The sequence below is a fragment of the Erinaceus europaeus genome, chromosome 2 (genome assembly GCF_950295315.1).
Source record: "Erinaceus europaeus chromosome 2, mEriEur2.1, whole genome shotgun sequence".
NCBI lineage: Eukaryota > Metazoa > Chordata > Mammalia > Eulipotyphla > Erinaceidae > Erinaceus > Erinaceus europaeus.
Genome location: NC_080163.1, coordinates 153,007,804 through 153,026,046, shown reverse-complemented (window position 1 = coordinate 153,026,046; position 18,243 = coordinate 153,007,804). Strand labels below are relative to the sequence as shown.

Here is an 18,243-nt window from a genome sequence, read left to right as displayed (position 1 = left end):
AATTTGGATTAAAGGTATTTTTCTCACATAAGACCCAGCATATGGATGAGTGACTCAACCATTATCAGGTAGTGATCAAGAATTTCTAGGCCAAAGGACACAAGTGGCCACAAACCAGATGATTCAACTCACACATCTACTGATAGTACTTTATAAATCATACTAAATGTCCACTTCTCTCCAGCCTCCCCGAATGACAAGAGTTAAGGCATCTGAAATGCAGTCACAATAGCTTTTCACCTGAATACAGAAGCAATTGTAGAACTAGGGCTAGATCAAGCTGTCTCAGTTATGCCTCCCATAATCAGTGAACCCACTAGCAAAGTTAGAAGTATTTTAGCATGAACTAGAGGGGTAGGTCTCTCAGGCCTTGAGGGAAAAGAAAGACCATACACAGACTTTATGACTTTTCCAAAAGGCATATTGGTCTTGGAGACTATGTTTGCCAACTACTAAACATAAACAGATAGTCAATACTTAGTATATGTAGTTTTGTCAAGACCTCAACTAAGGAAATTTGAATGCTTATAAATAACTGCTCAGCTGTCCTTGGTATGATTTTCTCAGGTCTAACCAGGAAATACACACTTTTCACATTACTCAATATTCAGGAGAAAACTCTTGTGACCAGCACAAGTGAATCAAAAATTCATTTTTGTCTACTAACTATACTAAATTTTTATTAAGTAGCTGCATCTTACAAGAAATCCTTTATATCAGTTATTGTCATCAGGCTTGTAATATGTAGTAACGCTATTAACTCAGACCACTAAGAAATGACATAGACAATTTTTTTTGCCCTAAGATTCTTTTTTCATTCCCCAAAAATTTGTTCTTAAATTTGCTGGGTTTGTTTTTGCTGTTATCAAATGGATTTCACCCTTCTGGACCAATTTTTTTCTTTAGAGGAGAACACAAACTAAAACTTTCCTCAGTACCACTGTACTCCCATGTGGTGTATCAGGGGTTCTAACTTGGGTCACCTGGATGGCAAAACAGGGACCCACCAAGATAAGAAATCTCACTAGCCCTAATTTTGCAATGTTTAATTAAAAATTTTAACTTGTATTTTCCTACTAGGTTGTCAAAAATCATTTGTCCTGTCCTACTTTAGCTGATTCAAATTACTACAGACTTATTTTGAAAAGCTTTTTTTTTTTGGTCAGTTGCTAAAATCAAATTTTTATCTGTATATAACTTCAAGTTAATTGAAATAACTTTGCAATCTAAGAGCTAAAAATCCTAATAGACGGGGAGGGGGGGAAAAATCCTAATAGACCTACTTTTGGAAAACTTATTTACAAATCATGATTTTTTTTTTAAACTATGGTCCTAAGAGTAACTAGAACACAGAATTTCAGAAAAGCACAAGTAATACTTCCATTATGTGGAGGAAAAAAAAAATTTAAGTGAGCCCTTTAAATGGGTATCTTTTTATGCCAACTGCCATAATTTTGCCAAGCTAGCCAACTTCAATGCCTTCCTTCTATGTCAATGAAATAAGGTCCATCAGTATAAAATGTATGAATCTAAGATACTGGAATTTCTGCTATAATACAACTCACTATAGCATAAAATGTGGTACAGGAATTGTGGACTCAATAATCAAGCTAATGTAGCTTTCAAAAGTCACAGGTGATCTTCCTCACAAAAATCAATATAGTGCTGTTGTGGAGTACACCCCCAGAATGGCAGCAGAGCAGAGGTCCCATAAACATGGCTGACCCAAACCTGCCATTGTCCTTAACATTCTCCAGTCTAAGGGAGGAACAGTGGGAGTAATGATTCTCACATGTAAGAATTTTACAAGTTTAATGTGAAATTAAAAACAAAGCAAAAACAAACAGAAGTTCACTTTCTTTAATGTTGTATGAAAAAAAGTATGTGTAGCATTAAAAGTAAATTAAACAACACATCTGTTTACAAGCCTAGTTCTTCATATTAACTTTACCATTCAAACAATAGAAAGTAGCTGGCAATTTAGGGGTTGGGAAAGAAGTAAAACCAAAAACACTTTTCTACCACGTTTATTCTACATTGTGTATAGCTGTGCTCACAGAGACGGCTTCTTTAATTCTCCACTGCGCAGTAATTCAGTTGTATATAAAATTGAACCTAGATTTTTAAAAGAAAATTATCTTTGTTAAAGAGTATTAGTTATATAGTTTCTACTCTAGATGACAAAATTTAATTTCTACAAGGATCATCTTACACACTAAACAACGGTATAGTTGAATTAAAAAGTTAAAGTATAAATATATAAGTTTGATTAACTCCACTAATAAATTCCTTGAGGGAAAGAAAAGTTCTTACACCTCATTGTTTTGGAACCATTCAGTAGTTCCTGACACCTAATAGGTGGTGTTTAAATGAGTAATAGTAATTTTTTTTTTAATTCCTTACTTAAGAGTTGTATCCCATCTGCAGCCCAAACCTGAGGAACAAAAGATGAAGTTGGACTAGTACAACACAGCAGAAAGACCAATTTCATATCAGCAAATTTTCATAGGCCAAAATCACTACTAAGTACTCACCAGGGGCCTGGCACTGTTCCAAGTAATTTATGTATCATTTCACTAGGTCGTCACAATTCTGTGACATGGAGACAATCACTCCTATACCCTTATGCCCTCTACAGATAAAGAAATGAGCAAATAGGTATAAAAATTTCTGATGTCACAGTGTCAGGAAGTATTACAGGCAGAATTTAAATCCAAACACTGACTGCAGAATCTGTATTACTTTTGTAAAAAAAAAAAAATATATATATAGTTTACTATGAGAGAGAGAAAGAGAGATAAAAAATGGAAAGCTAGAGAACCAGAGCAATGCTTGGCTGTAGCATAAAGTGATGCCAGGGACTAAACTTGTGGCCTAAGGTGTCTGACATGTAAGTTGGTGCTTTAACAGGCTGAGTTATGTCACCAACCAGGAAACTATGTTCTTAACCACCAGGTCATTTGCAAATTCTATGTATGGTTCTAAAAGCTTCAACTTAAACAATCTTCACTCTATGTGCCTGAGAAAACCAAACACCAAATAGAAATACAACATTTAATCTTGCATATCCCAATCTGGACCTAAATATAGTAGATACCGAAAGAGAGTAAGATATTAAACAAAGTGGCACATTTTTATATAGCTAGCTCCCATATTTGCCACACACTTTTACTAACTTACTATATCCTCTTTGAATACTTCAAACAATATAAAATACCAGATTTGGGGAAAAAACATTCATAGAAATACCATAATGTAATAATGCTAACACTTAAAGAGTTTGGGGGGCACTTTTAGTTAGTTGTATTTAATTATATTACTGGTGTTTTCACTGGGCCTTCATGCCTACATAAATTCCACCAGTCCTGGCAACTTTTTTAGATAGATGGTTAAAGACAGAGATATCATAGCACTGACCTGACACTCAAGTAGAGCTTCCCGTTAGCATAGTCCTCTCATATGATGGCTGGGAGGCTAAGCTGGGGTCTTCACTGCATATGGTAAAAACCTGCGCTTTACTAGGTGAGCTATCTCCTGGCCCCTAACTGGTCAGATTTGATCTGGTTTGTACATGGTCTGAGGATCTACTTACTGTCTTAATTTCCTTAGAAATCAAAATTCAACACCTAGAATTGCCAAAACCATCATAAGGGAAAGAAACAGAAATGGAAGCATCACACATCCAGACCTTAAACTATATTATAAAGAAATCAAAATTCACAAACCATTCCTTTTCATGTTTTTAAATGGACAGTTTTGATGACTCAATCAGAAATGCTCAATTTTCCATACCTGCTCAAAAGCTGAGGAAGACTAGAAATGATAGGTCCATAACCTGGTGCATTGTCATATAATTCAAACAATGGTGCAGCTACAAGCTTATAATTTTTAGGGACTGCAAATAAGGCTGAAAAAAAGAAAACACCAACAGTATTTTATGTTTTCTCATATATAGTTACAGCTTCCATTTCATTTTAAAAGTTAATTGCCAATCTTACATTTGAAACACTTTAGGTAAAAAAAAAAGACAATTTTGGGAGTCAAGTGGTAGCGCAGCAGGTTATGCGCAGGTGGCGCAAAGCGCAAGGACCGGCATAAGGATCCTGGTTTGAGCCCCCAGCTCCCCACCTGCAGGGGAGTCGCTTCACAGGTGGTGAAGCAGGTCGCAGGTATCTATCTTTTTCCCCCCCTCTGAGTTCCCCTCTTCTCTCCACTTCTCTCTGTCCTATCCAACGAATACAGTATCAATAACAACAACTACCACAATAAAACAATAAGGCAACAAAATGGAATAAATATTTTTTTAAAAAAGACAATTTTTATTATGTCTTTTTGCTGTTAATTGTGGACCTAGGGCCTCCAACATCTGCTATCTCGTTGTTTTCATTAGGGGTAGAGAGAAAGAGAAACTCCACTACTGGTGTCTCCTCTGGTGCCATAGCACCTCCCATGTGACACCAAGGATCAACCTGGGCCATACAAATACAAAAGCACCCACCCTACCTATTGAGCCAATTCTGGCCCAACTGTGTCTTTAAATCAAAGCTCATAATCAACTTTTCTTTCAATCTATTTATTTCATAGGACAGAAATTTAGAGCTTCACGAGTAGTGAAGCTTTTCCCCTGCAGGTGTTGGCCGGGAGCTTGAACCTGGGTACCTAAGTAATGTGTGTGCTTAACCAGGTGCACCACTGCCCAGCCCCCATAGTCACAATTTTAAAACTGACAAGATTCTCCTAAAGAGAGTCAACAGGAACTATCAAGTGCTTAGTCCTGGGAGAAAAGGGAAAAGAGAACAAACCTTGGCTTTGTAATTTTTTTCTAGATTATAAGTCTGCTCATAGAAATGGAATAATTGCTTGTTAAGCTGCACAGCAGGCCTAAAGACAGCGTATCTTTTTTAAAAAAACTCAATTTAAGCATTTCCTGCAATTTTAACTGGTTTTAAAAGTCAGTATCAATAGACAATTACTAAATATACTGTAATCTGATAGTCTAGGTTCTAGTTAAACTTGTTTCCCCATTGGCATGATTGGTACATCTATGAAGAAAAAAGATTAATTCCATACAAACAGATATGCTTTCAGTTTTAGAATAAATGTCAACATTCAAGGAACTTTGCAATAAGATATTTTGAAGTTACTGTGTAAGATTTAAGATGGTTGCTATCAAAAAGTGAAGAAACTTACCTTTTTCTTGAAGCTGAACCAAAAACAACTTCTTATGTTCTTTGGGTTTTGTAATATGTGCAGGAATATATGGATACTAAGATTTAAAAAAATAATTTGAAGTTACCAACATCTCATATCTTCATGCCTCTCAGATTTCAAACACTAAGCTTACACATCACTGCTCTGAGACTAAATTCCTCATATCCCAACACAGACAGTTCTTTATTTAATGAGAGACAAAGAGAATAGAAATCAGACCATTGCTCAGTTCTGGCTTACTGGGGGTTGAATCTGGACCCTTAGGCATGGAAGTCTGGTGCTCCAACATACTATAATATCGTCCCAACCCCACAACTTTATTTTAATATGTATCTCATGGTTGCATTTATTTCTTTACATGTTTAGTCCCTAGTATATATAGTAGAGTTCTCAGAGAAGTTGAATATTAAATATTAAATATTAAATTGTTGAATATTAAAGGTGAATGGCAGGAAACTGTACTTATTAACCTTTATTATTTCCTCTACTTTTGTATGTTAAGATGTTCTTGTAAAAGAGAAAAAGAAAAAGGAGGGGGACAGGCAGTGGCACACCTATTTCCATGTTCAAGGACCCAGAGTCAAGCCCCTGATCTCCACCTGCAGGGGAGAAGCTTCACAAGCAGCAAAGCAGTGATGCAGGTGTCTCTCTCTCCCTTACCTCCCCTCTCAATTTCTTTTTTTTCTTTATTTTATTTTATTTTACTTTATTTACCAGAGCAGTGTTCAGCTCTGGCTTATGGTGGTACGGGGGACTGAACCTGGGACTCTGGTGCTTCAGGCATGAGAGTCTGTTTTAATAATCATTATGCTATCTACCCTCCAACCTCTCCTTCTCAATTTCTATCAATATTAAAAAAAAAAGAAATTTATTTTATTTATTTATTTATTTATTTATTTTAAAAAGGAGACATTAACAAAACTGTAGGATAGGAGCAATTTTTTTAAAAAAATTTATTTACTTTCACTTTTGTTGCCCTTGTTTTTATTGTTGTTGTAGTTACTATTGTTGTTGCTATTGATGACATTGTTGTTAAGACAGGACAGAGAGAAATGGAGAGAGGAGGGGAAGACAGAGGGGAAGAGAAAGATAGACATCTGCAGACCTGCTTCACCGCTTGTGAAGCACCTTCCCTGCAGGTGGGGAACCGGGGGCTCGAACGAGGATACTTACGATTCGCATCACATACGCTTAACCTGCTGTGCTACCACCCAACTCCCAATAGTAATTTTTTAAAGGAATGGCTTTTTAATTTTTTGTTTTTTTTTTTAAATACCAGCACACTGCTCAACTCTGGCTTATGGTGGTGCAGGGGATTGAACCTGGGACTTTTTTTGGAGCCTCGGGCTTTTCAATTTTTTTTATCTAAGAAGAAAAAAGAAACTTCAAGCCAAGTTCTACTATGATATTTCAAAGAAACTAGAACTAGACCAATTTTCTTACTCCCTAAATGTCCAGCAAACTTAAGTTGATACTAACCTGAGGAGGCTCAAAATTTGGTCTCCACCAATTACCAATGCAGTCATCAATGACCCAGTCTTGCAGGACTCCATCCTGACGACCCAGTATCTGTTCAATCCAAGTTACACAACCAAGAAAACATTAATTACATATACCCACAAATATCCTTCTTTGGTCAAGAGGCAACTGTTTTGGCAGCAACATTAATACAGATATAACCAACATGCCTTCCACACAGACTCTATGTAGTGTCTTGTTTACTATTATTACCTGTTCACTCTGGCCAAAACATACACTTTTAAACTGGCACTAGCATCAACTGAATTACAGGACCAACAGATCTGTTGTGATATCCTAGCTATCTACAATCAGATATAATAATAAATGACCTTTATCAGTCAGTAGCATACTTGTCCTAGAGCCAACTTTACCTTCTATAAATAATACATGTAAGAAGTGTTCAGATTCACAATTTTCATTTTTATGCATCTGTATAAAATAACATCAAAATTATTCTTTTTAATTGATCAAAAATGGTGAAGCAGGGCTGCAGGTGTCTGTTTTTCTCTCCCTCTACCTTCACCTTCCCTCTCAATTTCTAGCTGTCTTTATCCAATAAATAAATAAAGATGCTTACAAAAAAAACCTCATTCTTGCTTTCACATAAACCATCTCAGTTCTAGGTTTACAGATAAGTTGTAAAGATGATACAGAAACAGCCCATCTACTCCACACCCAGTTCCCCTATTATTAACATCTAACATTAGTATAGCACAACTAATGAACCAATATTACTTTATTACTACTGAAGTTTTATTTCTCACTTCAGGTATCCTACCCCCCAGATTATTGACTGATTGCCTCCAGATTATCGCTGGGGCTCAGTGCCTGCACTATGAATCCACTGTGCCTGGAGCCCACTTTACCCTTTTGTTTATTGCTGCTGCTGCTGTTATTGTTATTGCTGTCATTGTTAGATAGAACAGAGAGAAACTGAGAGGAAGGGAAGTTAGAGAGGGGGAGAGAAAGATAAGACACCTGCAGACCTGCTTCACCACTTAGAAAGCCACCCCCTGCAGGTGGGGGCTGGACGCTCCAACCAGGATCCTTGTGCCTGTCCTTGCACTTCGCGATATGTGCACTTAACCTGCTGCACTACCGCCCGACACCCCCCCCACTATTTTACTGGAGGAATAATGATTTCTATTAATTGCTGGCACACAGATGTAACTTCTCATTTACCCGTGATAGGTATCTGCAAAGCATTGCTACCCCCAACTTAGGTTCTTTTTTCTTTTTTTAATATTCAAGAGTTCTTCCTTGGTCAAAATGTATTTTTTTATTTGAATATTTATTTATCCCCTTTTGTTGCCCTTGTTTTATTGTTGTAGTTATTTTTGTTGTTGTTATTGATGTCGTCGTCGTCGTTAGGTCAGAGAGAAATGGAGAGAGAAGGGGAAGACAGAGAGGAGGAGAGAAAGACAGACACCTGCAGACCTGCTTCACCGCCTGTGAAGTGACTCCCCTGCAGGTGGGGAGCCGGGGGCTCGAACAGGGTCCCTGCACTTTGTGCCATGTGCACTTAACCCGCTGCGCTACCGCCCGACTCCCCAAAATGTATTTTTAATGGCAGTGTTCCATAGATAGAAAATCCTTTATCATAACAAGGATGTTAATCATAATTTTGGTGGTTGCTGACACATCTATTGCCACTGAATATCTTTATTTATTTATTTATTTATTTTCCTTTTTGTTGCCCTTGTTGTTTAACATTGTTGTGGTTATTAATGTCGTTGTTGTTGGATAGGACAGAGAGAAATGGAGAGAGGAGGGGAAGACAGAGAGGAGGAGAGATAGACAGACACCTGCAGACCTTCTTCACCTCTTGTGAAGTGACTCCCCTGCAGGTGGGGAGCTGGGGGCTCGAACTGGGATCCTTACACAGGTCCTGGTGATTTGCGCCACATGCGCTTAACCCGCTGCGCCAACGCCCGACTCCCTGAATATCTTTTACTATGTTTTATCTTTCTTATTAAACCACTTTCTCCAGAGGGCCAGGAGATAACCTCACCCAGTAGAATGAGTACTTGACCATGTACACGGACTCAAGTTTGAGCCTCTGCCATTACATGAAGTACTGTCAAAAGGGGAAGTTTCTTGAGAGTGGAGTGATACTATGGGATCGCTCCTTTCTCTCTCACTCTTTATTTGAGAAAAGGAAAAATAAAAATTTCCTGCTGGGAGCAGTGAAATGTAGGCACAAAGTCCTAGCAGAAATAGGAAGGAAGGAAGGGATTTTCTCCAGAAACCTACAAATTAAGGGCAAAGCAGTAAGATGTTTAACTGTCACTTCTGTGTACATGAAAGGGCTCACTATTTCTTTAGGAAGATCCCCAAATATCATTCTGAATATCCCACACACACACATACACACAAACACAGAGCCACCCTACCCTCCACCATTTATGGACTAACTTTCTCTAGAAACAAAATCTTCAACTTGCAGTATGGAGTATGTACATCTAGTAGTCAACATTCTGTCTGTCTAGTAGTATTCAGGACACAAGCTTGTACTTATTCTCCCTGCTTACTCAAACTTTTGTTGCTTAGTGTTTTGATTTAAACACTACCAGCTTGTTTTTACTTAAGTTCAGAGTGGAGATGACCAAGGATAATCCAGTTTTTAACCCCTCGCGTGCCCCCACTTTCATAAACACTCTATAGCCCCCCCCCCCCAACCATTAGTCTACATTATTTTGCAGTGCTGGGTCTGGACTACTCCTCTGGTAGGCTGAGGTTTCTGTTACATCCTTCAAGATGTGCTCATCTGCTTTCCATTGTCTAAACTGTTTTCTTCTTATTGTCTCATTTTACACTCTCTCAATTCCAGTGGTTTTTTTTAAAATTATAATTGACTTTAATTTTTCTCTCCCGTTTCTCTTTTTTTTAAATATTAAAAAAGGGAATAAATATTAAATATTAAAAAGGGAATACCTTTTGTTGCCCTTGTTTTATTGTTGCAGTTATTATTGTTGTTGTTACTGTTGTTGTTGGATAGGACAGAGAGAAATGGAGAGATGAGGGGAGGATAGAGAGGGGTAGAGAAAGGTAGACACCTGCAGACCTGTTTCACTGCCTGTGAAGCGACTCCCCTGCAGGTGGGGAGCCAGGGCTCGAACCGGAGTCCTTTCGCTGGTCCTTGCACTTTGCGCCACCTGTGCTTAACCCACTGCACTACCACCCGACTCCCTCCTGTTTTTCTTTAACTATCAATATATAAACTAGTTTTGTAATTAAGAGAGGAAGCTATGTGCTAAAAAAAATAATAATAAAAACATCAATCTCAAAAACCTCCATCACCTATACATTTGGCCCCATGTCTTTAAAGGCAGACATTAGAATGACTTTTTTGGGGTATATATTTAATTTTTTAAAAAGAATTATTTATAAAATGGAAACACTGAAAAGACCATAGGATAAGAGGGGTACAATTCCACGCAATCCCCACCACCAGAACTCTGTATCCCATCCCTTGTATCCGGTCCTTGCACTTTGCGCCACCTGTGCTTAACCTGCTGCACTATCGACCGACTCCCTAAATTAATTTTTATATGCACAAATGAAAATAGATATGTAATGAAAATCTTTCTCTTGTCAAAATTCTTAGAGGCCTACTCTGAAACAAACTACTTGTATGGGGACTGGCAAAACAGCTCACTTGGAGAGTGTGCTGCTTTGACATGTGCAAAACTCAGGCTTGAGCCAGGCTCCCATTGCATTGAAAGAAGCTTCAGGGAGTTGGGCGGTAGTGCAGTGGGTTAACTGCATGTGGCGCAAAGCACAAGGACCGACGTAAAGATCCTGGTTCGAGCCCCCGGCTCCCCACCTGCAGGGGAGTCGCTTCACAAGTGGTGAAGCAGGTCTGCAGGCATCTATCTTTCTCTCTCCTTCTCTGACTCCTCTCCTCTCTGTTTCTCTCTGTTCTATCCAACAACAATGACATCAATAACAACAATAACAACTACAGCAACAAAACAACAAAAGGGAATAAATAAGTATTTTTAAAAAAAGCTTCAGTACTGTGGTCTCTCACTCTCTGTCTCTACCTAGAAACAAGCATTATTTGCATTCAAATCTCAAGTCTCACAATATACTAGCTGTTTAACACCAAGAAAATTATTTGAACTTCTGTGTCCCTAGTATCCTTATTTGCAAAATGAGATTAATAACTGTACCCTCTTCGTAGAGCTGCGGACCATACCATCAAAGGCACAATACTGTCTAGAACAATAAATATACAATAAATCTTAACTCTTACTAACCATTATGGTTATGTTACTATTTCAATGAAAAGAAAGTATAAGTATAAACATTGTACTAACTTTTTTTTTGTACTTTCTGAGGGTTAAGTTTTTCTATTATTGAAAACTAAGATTACAAGTTATCTTCGTCAGAAGAGAAAAAAATTGTCAGAAAGGCAATATCAAAACTGTCAAAGTGGTTAAATAGACAAAATACCTCTGTCATTAAGCGTTTCAATCCTTCAACTTCATCTTCTCCTGGGTTAAGCTCACCACCAGGTCTGTGTAAAGATTAAGAATTTCAGTTTTTAATTTTACATAATTTTGGGGTAATAAGAAAAAAGTAGTAATTGTTATTAGAGAAATAGACAAAATAGAGAAATTGAGAGGGGGAAACAGAGGTGAGAAAGATACCTACAGCACTGTTTCACCTCATGAAGCTTCCCCCCTGCAGGTGGGAACCAGGGATTATACCTGGGTCCTTTGCACATTATAATGTGTGTGCTCAACTCAGTGTGTCACCACCCAACCCCTGTAAGTATTTCTATCAAGTAAATAAGTTCACATATTTGAGGGGCACATGATTAAGACAAAGCAAACAAATGTGGGAAGGGGAGTGATAGTCTAATTCGGGGAGTCGGGCAGTAGCTCAGTGGCTTAAGCGCACGTGGCGCGAAGCACAAGAACTGGCTAAGGATCCCGGTTCGAGCCCCTGGCTCCCCACCTGCAGGGGAGTCACTTCACAGACGGTGAAGCAGGTCTGCAGGTGTCTATCTTTCTCTCCCCCTCTCTGTCTTCCCCATCTCTCCCCATTTCTCTCTGTCCTGTCCAACAGCAACATCAATAACAACCAAGAATAATATAACTATAACAATAGTAAAACAACAAGGGCAACAAAAGGGAAATTAAATACATAAATATAAACTTTAAAAAAAAAAAGTCTAATTCGGGAGTCAGGCGGTAGCACAAGGACCTGAGTAAGGATCCCAGTTTGAGCCCTGGCTCCCCACCTGCAGGGTAGTCGCTTCACAAGCGGTGAAGCAGATCTGCAGGTGTCTGTCTTTCTCTCCCCCTCTGTCTTCCCCTCCTCTCTCCATTTCTCTCTGTCCTATCCAACAATGACGACATCAATAACAATAATAACTACAACAATAAAACAAGAACAAAAGGGAAAATAAATATTAAAAAAAGAAAGTCTAATTCATAACATTACTTCAACATCGCATATATCCTATTTTTAAACAAAATATGTAGTATCTAATGACAACTGAGTGTAAGTCCAGATAGGGAATGGATCACATGTCAGAAGTCTAAAGTCTAAAGAATTAGACATCTTTAAAGAACTCCAATCTAAGTATTGAGTTCTATCTTTGGTATATAGTCTTATCAAAGAGTTTTGATATGCTTTATCTTAGGAAAGAAACCACAGTGGGATAATAATGTTATAAAGGTATCTAGAAATGGAACCTGAAACAATTCATTTCAGGGAAGGGGTAGATAGCATAATGGTTATGCAAACAGACTCTCATGCCTGAGGCTCCGTCAAATCCCAGGTTCAATCCCCACACCACCATAAGCCAGAGCTTAGCAGTGCTCTGGTAAAAAAGAAAAGAGAAGAAATAACTGTGGTCCAGTAGGTGGCACAATGATAAAGCTTTGGACTCTCAAGCATGAGGTCCCGAGTTTGATCCCTGGGAGCCCATGTGCCAGAGTGATGTCTGGTTCTATCTCTCTCCTCCTATCTTTCTCATAAATAAATAAATCTTAAAGAAAAAAAGAAAGAAAGCATTTCACAGATCTACCAGGCTCAGTCATTAACAACAATAAGTAGAAACAACCAGATTTATAGACATGATAAAAGAAAAAAATTTTCAGTGATTTTCTTTTTTATTCTAAAGACTCCATTAATAGTAGTACTTAAATCTGGAAGCAACCCAGGTGTCCAACAACAGATGAGTGACAGAGGTATGTATTCACAATGGAATTGTGAATTTAAAATGGTGATTTCACTTTTCCACCTCATCTTGGATGGAGCTTGAAGGAATCATGTTAAGTGAGATAAGTCAGAAAGAGAAGGATGAATATGGGATGATCTCACTCATAGAAGTTGAAAAATATTATCATTATGCCACCTGCCTTCCCTGGGCAGACCTCAGCAATGTATCCTCCCCTGATCCCTACCCAACTAGGTAAAGGTAGACCCAGGCTGGGGGTATGGATCAACCTGTCAATGCCCATGTCTAGTGGAGAAGCAATTATAGAAGTCAGATATCCAACCTTCTGTACCCTATAGAGATCTTTGGATTATACTCCCAGAGGGGTAAAGAATAGGAAAGCTTCCAATGGAAGGAATGGGATATGGCACCTTGACAGTAGGAGTTGTATGAATTGTACCCCTCTTATCCCACAATCTTGTCAACCATTATTAAATCACTAATAGTAAAAAAAGAAAAATAGGAAAACACGAAGCAGAACTTGGACTGAGTTTGGTGAGACTCTGGGGTGATGGGTAGGGAAGAAGGTTCAGGTCCTGGAACATGATGGCAGACAAGGACCTAGAGGGGGATTGAGATGTTACATATGTACATGCTACTGTATTTTACTGTTGACTGTAAACCATTAACCCCCAGTTAAGAAAACTGTTGAAATAAATGAGTAATGGCTAAAATTATACCCCTAAGTTGCATAAAACAGTAATTCCATTAAAAGCTGTCTTGCTGTTTAATTTCCAGCACTTACAGTTTGAAGAACGTTGTTCCCAGCTGTAGCAGTAACACATGAGGTAGCCGGTGTTCATGCACAATCAGAACCCCTTCTACAGTCCTCCTCATTCCAATTTTATCAAATTCCTCCCTCATGCGCTGAAATCTGGCTGCAACGGAACTGTCCTTCTCATAGAGGGGCTCTTTAGTACCAAAAGTATAATTTGTAAGAGGGTACCTGTGATCCAAAGATAAACATTTGACATGAGAAATGAAGACTATAATTTAACACAACCAAGCTCAAATGAAGAAACTATGGTAGATGTATCTACATATTGTATTCAGAGACAAAGACTTAAAAGTTGCACAGTCAATGATAGCATAAATTGGAATCCAATTCTTTTGAACTGAAAGGTCACAGATTCTATCTAGAGCTTTCTTTTCTTTTCTTTTCTTTTTTAAACCACAAAGGAACCAGTGGTTTTGTTTGTTTATTTATTTATGAGAAAGATAGGAGAGAGAGAAAGAATCAGACATCACTCTGGTACATGTGCTGCCGGGGATTGGACTCAGGACCTCATACTTGAGAGTCCCATGCTTTATCCACTGCGCCACCTCCCGGACCTTTTGTTTAAAAATTTATTTTCCCTTTTGTTGCACTTGTTGCTTTTATTGTTGTTACTGATATTCTCGTTGTTAGATAGGACAGAAATGGAGAGGGGAGGGGAAGACAGAAAGGGGGAGAGAAAGACAGAAACTTGCAGAACTGCTTCACCGCCTGTGAAGTGACTCCCTGCAGGTAGGGAGCCGGGGGGCTCGAACTGGGATCCTTACTCTGGTCCTTGTGTTTTGTGCCACGTGAGCTTAACCGCTGTGCGCTACCACTTGACTCCCCATCTAGAACTTTCAAGTTTAGATAACACTACCCCACAAGGTCCTTTCATGCTGTCACAAAAGTGGTTATCTGACTATCTGTCCTCTGGTTCTAGATGAAGGTTTTAACACTAAGGCTGCCAAGTTAGTTAATGTTCGCTTGGGTTCCCCTAAATTAGAATATTTTGAGTGTGCTAAGGAGACAGCAGAATGATTATGAAATCAAACAACTTTCATGCTCAGGGTCTGATGTTCCCAAGTTCAATGTCCAGTACTACCATAAGCCAGAGCTGAGCAGTGCTATGGAGAAAAAGAGAAAAGAGAAATTCTATTAGCTAGGGATACTAGTGATCAATTTGTTTCTTGACAAGCTGAGTCATTATTTGTCATCACCTTTTGAGTTGTTCCTATTTCTCATAAACTAGCCTCAGACTTTTCTGGAACTATATCCTTCCCTCTTCAGATACACTTTTCTTTCCCCCTCTAAACATTTTAAGCATTTCACATTTATTCTTGTCAGTGTCCTTATTTTCTACCTATCATATTCTATGATACCATCTCCTCCTTTATCAAGAATTCAAAATATGATCACCCTCCAAAATTAAGGGGACTGGCCAATAGTTGACCTGATTAAGCACATGTTATCACGTACAAGGTTGCAGGTCTGAATCCCTACTCCCTACCTGCAAGGGAGACACTTCAGGAGTGGTGAAGCATATTTGCAGGTGTCTGCCTATCTCTCACTCTTCTATCTCCCCTTCCCCTCTCATTTTTCTGTCTTATCTAGTAAAAACAGGAAAAAATTTGCAAAAAAATGGCCACCAGAAGTAGTGAATTTGTAGTGCTGGCACTGAGCCTCAGCAAGACTCCTGATGGCAATAAAAAAAAAAAAAGTGAAGCATCTCTTAAAAAGAGTTTTTTAACTCTTAAAAAGTTAAAACATAGGGAGTCAGGAGGGGTTACACCTGGTTGAGCGCACATGTTGCAGTGCTCAAGGGCCCAGGCTCAAGCACTCAGTCCCCACCTGCAGGAAGAAAGCTTCAAGAGCAGTGAAGCAGTGTGTGTGTGTGTGTGTGTGTGTGTGTGTGTGTGTGTGTGTGTGTGTGTGTGTGTGTGTGTGTGTGTGTGTTATGTGTGTGGTGTGTTTATCTCCCTTCTCTCTCAATGTCTCTCTACCTGATGAGTAGTCAACATGTAAAATATATAAAAAATATTTAAAAAGTAAAGCATTCAAAATTCTTTTTAAAAATAGCAAAATATACTATGTCCAGCACATGCTTTAAGGATTTTTTTTTTGAAAGAACTTCCCCAGCAGACCCAGTGATGAATATGACATCATCCTTACCAACAGCAATCTCACACAGTACTGACTGCCAGGACATTTTTTTAAAAAATGTCTTATGTATAGTTAACACTTAGTTCTCACAACCTCTACTAGAAAGATTTAAGGCCAGCCATAATCTCTACTTCAGGAGTCAGCACCCACATCACTAAGATGTCATCAATATGAAATGTAAGGATTTTTCAGGTGTAAAACCAGTGTCGGTGGGCCAGGTGGTAGCACACCTGGTTGAGTGTACATGTTACAGTGTGTAAGAACCCAGGTTCAAGCCCCCGGTTCTCACCTGCAGGGGGGAAACTTCACAAGTGGTGAAGCAGAGCTGCAGGTGTCTCTCTGTCTCTCTCCTTCTGTACCACCCCCTTCCCTCAGTTTCCGGCTGTCTCTATTCAATAAATAGATAAAGATAAAAAAGTAAAAAAAAAAAAAAAAGTGTCAGCCCAGAAACAGTCTAATCATACTGTGGGCTTCATAATACAGGCCCAGTAAATCTCATTTCTTCTATTCTATATACCTGGCATTAGGCCTAATGACTGGCATAAAACAGGCATTCATTAATTGTATCCTAATAGAAAAGCAATGGGGAGGGAAATAGATCAGTGAGGCAAAGAATAAAGCATTTTCACCATACTAATTGGACATAATGGCTCGATGCAAACAGCTAACTGTAGTCAATGCGCAGCTGTAAGTTCTGGTTCTAACTGGCTCTAGAAGAAAACCAGAAGCTGTGCATCCACATTTAAAATTTTTTTTGTTATTGGATAGAGAGAAATTGAGAGGGGAGGAGGAAGTAGAGAGGGAGACAGACAGCTGCAGCCTTGTTCCACCACTTGTGAAGCTTCCCTATGCAGGTGGGAACCAGGGGCTTGAACCCAGGCCCTTGCCACTGTAATGTGTGTGCTCAACCAGGCGTGCCACAGCCTGCCCCCGTATCCACATTTTTAAAAAAGAATATCTGTCCTTTCCATTTCACAGTAATTTTATAAAGATTTTTAAAGGGGAGTTCTTTAAAAGAGGGGAGAGAAAGTCATTTATTTGAATATAAATCAGAAACGACTCAACTCTCCTACTAAAACGCCAGTTTCAGTAAATCCCTGCACCTTTTAAACAGTGTCCAGAATAAACCGACCACTTTCTTGTATTACGGTCAGTACCACGGTACCTCCCAACTGTTATAAACAAGAAAGAAAAAAAAGTATACCGACTATTTCTTGAGAAAACACAATCCAACCAACTACCATTTGCAGGATTATTTTGGGGAGTGTGCAATGACTTTAAGTGCTTAAACAGAATGACACTGAAAATAAAACACAACCCACAACAGACTCTCTGGAACTAACAGTATCTGATGAGCTTCCGTGGTGTGAAAGTTCAAACCTAACAGTACACACCTCCCATGCTGGGACCTACTGAATGCCTGGATGCCGTGTCGCTGTGGCAACGAAGACATGAGAATGTCTAGGGCAAACGAGCAAGTGAATAAAAGGTGATGTATTCATGACCTGAAATGCAATACAGTATGGGGCAGTTAGATTTCGGATCTTTTTTTTTTTTTTTTTTGCAATCCTTATTACCAAAGAAAAGCAAAATCTACCAGTAATGAAGTTATGCTGCTCATCTCAAATAATAATAATAATAATAAGTTACAATACGATTGCTGTATACGTAATGTGAAAACAAAAACACTGGAATAGAAGGATGAGCATCGCACTGGGCATTAAGTTACGCCTCCAAGGGTTAGGAAACGCTGCATTCAAAGGAAATCTGGGTTTCCCCCACACTGAATGAACACAGGGGGATGGGAGTGAGCACAGAGCTCTCTGCCGGATGAGCAAAGGACCAGGAGAAGGAAGCTGGAGAGAGGCGCACCCGCCTGCGACAGTGGGGGTGGTGGGGAGGCACGGAGCCCGGCGAGGGGCTGCGAGTCTCCAGCGGCGCTCAGGGCGGGGGGGTGGCCGCCAGGCCAGGCCGCACTTACAGGTTGATGGTGCGCTCCAGGGTGAGGGGCTTGGTCTGCTGGATGTACTTGTTGCCGAATTGGTTGACCCCCCGGGGCCAGCCGGTTTGAGAGCGATTGGGTGGCACCACAGACATGCTGACGTGCTCGAGCACCAGCAGCTAGCGGGACAGGAAAAGCAGGGAGTCCTTCCCTGTGCCGACAGCGGTTTTCTGTGTCCCCCTCAGCAGCTACCGCCCGCCATTAACAAGAAAGCGCTAGCGGAGGCTTACGCACGCCGGAAACGCACCGGAGTGTGTGGCGGCAGGAAGTAAAGGGGCGGGGACCAGAACGGCATGCGCCTCTGGACCAATCGCTGTTGGGGTGGCCTCAATATCTAGAGTTCCCATTGGTAAAGCA

At 39.5% G+C, this 18,243-nt stretch overlaps 1 protein-coding gene across 2 annotated transcripts; it reads right to left on the bottom strand.

Annotated features, from left to right (window-relative positions):
• Window positions 1-1,795: 1,795 nt before the first annotated feature.
• NUDT21 (nudix hydrolase 21) lies at window positions 1,796-18,131 on the bottom strand. Of its 2 annotated transcripts, XM_016192381.2 has the most exons (8): window positions 17,866-18,131; window positions 13,713-13,913; window positions 11,191-11,254; window positions 6,691-6,780; window positions 5,191-5,266; window positions 3,793-3,907; window positions 2,404-2,434; window positions 1,796-2,115 (listed from the first exon to the last, which is right to left on the bottom strand). In XM_016192381.2, the coding sequence occupies exons 1-7, from the start codon at window positions 17,979-17,981 to the stop codon at window positions 2,404-2,406; spliced, it is 693 nt and encodes a 230-aa protein (XP_016047867.1). In that variant the 5' UTR covers window positions 17,982-18,131; the 3' UTR covers window positions 1,796-2,115. The 2 variants fall into 2 exon arrangements, with proteins under 2 accessions (XP_016047867.1, XP_007532763.1); XM_007532701.2 differs by lacking the exon at window positions 2,404-2,434 and having other exon boundaries at window positions 17,866-18,130.
• Window positions 18,132-18,243: the final 112 nt, after the last annotated feature.

What these genes read in the sequence shown, in the direction of transcription:
- NUDT21 (XM_016192381.2), bottom strand. Translation starts at nt 17,981, where the DNA reads ATGTCTGTGGTGCCACCCAATCGCTCTCAAACCGGCTGGCCCCGGGGG. An exon ending in CTGGAGCGCACCATCAACCT is followed by an intron (nt 13,914 to 17,865) that starts GTAAGTGCGGCC and finishes TTTGGATCACAG; the next exon opens with GTACCCTCTTACAAATTATA. An exon ending in CAAATTTTGAGCCTCCTCAG is followed by an intron (nt 5,267 to 6,690) that starts GTTAGTATCAAC and finishes TTTAAATCTTAG; the next exon opens with TATCCATATATTCCTGCACA.